The 3239-nt window shown below is 40.9% G+C and overlaps 1 protein-coding gene across 1 annotated transcript; it reads right to left on the reverse strand.

Moving 5' to 3' along the window:
* Positions 1 to 1561: 1561 nt before the first annotated feature.
* Positions 1562 to 2503, reverse strand: LOC120990924 (olfactory receptor 5A2-like). The gene has a single exon (XM_040419815.1). It carries the CDS (start codon positions 2501 to 2503, stop codon positions 1562 to 1564), a length of 942 nt encoding a protein of 313 aa, XP_040275749.1.
* Between the last annotated feature and the right edge of the window lie 736 nt (positions 2504 to 3239).

Here is a 3239-nt window from a genome sequence, read left to right on the forward strand (position 1 = left end):
GAGGCAGCTGCCTTGGGCCCCCCAGGAGCAACTGGGCCCGGGGCAGCTGCCCCTTTAGCCCCACGTTAAAGACGGCCCTGCTCCAGAAATACATCCATGGCCCCTCTTGAACTCTTTGGCCTCGCGTTAAAGATGGCACTGGTGGTCTTATGTCCGAATGAAGACGTTGAGGAAAGAGTCTACATCACAGGAGATGTCACTGGATGTATGAGGTGCTGTATTCTACTGTATATAATAATGTCCATCCACATATTTGTTTACAGTAGGGTTTGGGGGCGATGCATATAGAATTTGGCCCACACTGCCGCAGCCTAGCCCCAGACTTTAAGTCACACTGTGTGTGTTCTGAATTCTGGGGCCTCACACCCATCTACTACATTATCTCTTCTTAGAGAGTTATCACCATGTTATGTAGGACTGCAGATGACATCTACTGCATTAACTGTAAAAAAAGGGGCGTAACCACAGGTTTAGTGGGGGGGGCGCAATACTTGGCTTGCCCCGGGTGCTGGCAACCCACACTATACCACTGGGTTGAGGTCTGGGGACTGTGGGGGCAGCTGTAGTGTAGTAGTCACAGGCAGTCTCCAGAGGGGAATCCAGAATAATCAATTGGGCAGCATTAGCTGAGGAGAAAAAGAGGAAGACGAATATAATTATTTAGAGGTTAGAGCAGCCACTGAAAGAGGGATTGTGCAGAAAAACAAGCCTGTGGCGTATTTAAGGCTTCTGGACTCCAGAGCATTTGCTGGGTTTAAAAGTCTTGGTTTCCACTCATAGTTATGGGTCAGATATAGGTTGTCAAACGATTTGCACCCCTCAGATGGATTGGGAAGATAGCACTGGTATCTTGGAAAGGCTCTCAGGAAGCTCCTGCACTTTACTCCATAAACACAGCCTTAGGATTTTATTTAGTAACTTAAATTTGTTAGACAAGTGCCTGCATCTTCTTTAGATGAATTTTTTTTTAAAGTTGCTTATGCTTTGTTAAACAGCAACCAGATTATGTCTCCTCTCATCATTTTTGGCTTCCTTTTTGGCTTCTGCCTTGGACCCCACAATCTACCAACAAGGGCCACCCCATCTTCACTGAGGCAGGGAGATCATAGTGTGCCCAGGGGAAATCAGTGTGCCCCATCTTTACTGTCCAGAAGTACTACTATCACCATCCTTACACCCCCACTACTTCCGTCCTCTCGGCTTCAACGTGTGCAGCTGCAAAAAATAAAATAAAACATAAATCTGCGCTATACTAGGAGAATTGAGTTTTTGGGATCAATTTATGTGTAAAGAAAATCAACTTTGGATAAATGGGAGGTGCCCCGCCATAGCAATATGGTTGTTTGGCTTTCCAACACTATTATAAGAAAGAGAATTTATTATGCAATTATGGGTGGCACATGTCATTATTTGAAAATGGAAAAAAAACACAATTTAGCACAAAATGATCACATAATGCCATATATTTGCAAAGGTACTGGACTTTAAAATTGTGAAACAAAAATGTAAGCTGTGAAACAGTGCAAAATATTATTAAAGGTAGACGTTGTCTTGTCATATCTTATTTGCAATTGATGCAAATCCAAGTCTTTCTGACAGAATTTTTTACCTCACGATTTCTCAGGCTGTATATTAAAGGGTTAAGGAAAGGTATGATTACTGTGTAAAACACTGAAATAACTGTATCTTGTTCCGGACTATAAGCACTTGAAGGTCTCAGATACATAAAAATAATAGTACCATAAAACAGAGTTACAACAGTCAAATGAGAAGCACAAGTAGAAAAGGCCTTTTCCCGTCCTTTAGAGGAACGTATTCGCAAAACAGCTATAATTATGCACAAGTAAGATACCAAGATTACAAAGAGAGATGAGAGCTCAATGAAGCCTACTAAAGAAAAGAGTATCATTTCATTAAGGCTCGTGTCTCCACAAGAAATCTCAATTAGCGCTATGACATCACAGTAAAAATGGTTAATGGTCGGAGGATTTTCGCAAAAGTCCAGATGGAAAAAGGAAAAGCAAGTCTGAACAAAGCCATTGAGGAAACCTCCAATGTAAGACAGTAAAACAAGGTTTATCAGTGTTTGCTTGGTAATTATCTTTAAATACATTAATGGGTGACAAATTGCCACATATCTGTCATAGGACATTGCCGCCAGAAGGAAACATTCGCTTCCGCCAAATCCAGCATAAGAAAGCATTTGTAGGCTACACCCAGCTACTGAAATTGAACTTTTATCTGATACAAAGTCCATTAACATCCTGATTGTGACAGAGGAGGAATAACAAATATCAATTAATGATAACTGCCGCAAAAATACATACATAGGACTGTAAAGTTGGGCATCACAACTGATGAGTGCTATCAGTGCTGAGTTCTGAAACAGAGTCAAACAGTAAATGAAGAAGAACAGAAGAAACAGAGTGAATTTCAGATCAGAGCTTTCTGTTAACCCAGCAAGTGTAAACTCAGTTACAATAGTTCTGTTCTTATAAACCATTTTTGTTTGATAGCCAGGGATTTAGCAGTATTTCCCGATATAACGTATCTTCATGTTTGACCATAAGAAGAATAAAATGACCTCAAACTGTTGAGAAAAAAAAACGTTCAACAAATATTCATTAAAAAGGAAGATGACATAAAACATTTCAAATCAACAACAATTTATATTATTTTTTTTATTAACTTGAACACCTGGACCCGAATGCAATATCTGTCATATCAGGACCATCACCTACCATGTGCCATTTATAATACTGATGTTGTGTTGTATATGAGCCTAGGTCTCCCTCAAGCACCAGAAGTTAGATCTGACTGCTACCCTTTCACCCTCTATGGCTACACCCAGGGCTGGCTCCGGGTTCATGTGGGCCCTTGGGCGATAAAGTCTCAATGGGCCCTCTTACACAGTGATAACTCTCCGAGTACAGATAATCTAGTAGATATCACCTGCAGTCCTATGTAACAGCACAGATAACACAGTCATGGCTATCTGAGTACAGTAAATGTAGTAGTGTTACCTGCAGTCCTATGTAAAACCACAGATAACACTAGTGCTAATAATGTGGTAGTGTTACCTGCAGTCCTATGTAAAACCACAGATAACACTAGTGCTAATAATGTGGTAGTGTTACCTGCAGTCCTATGCAAAACCACAGATAACACTAGTGTAGATCATGTGATAGTGTTACCTACATCCTTAGTGTGCCTCCCTGTGTCTCTCCCACGGACTCCAT

The sequence above is a fragment of the Bufo bufo genome, chromosome 2, assembly GCF_905171765.1.
Source record: "Bufo bufo chromosome 2, aBufBuf1.1, whole genome shotgun sequence".
Lineage (NCBI taxonomy): Eukaryota > Metazoa > Chordata > Amphibia > Anura > Bufonidae > Bufo > Bufo bufo.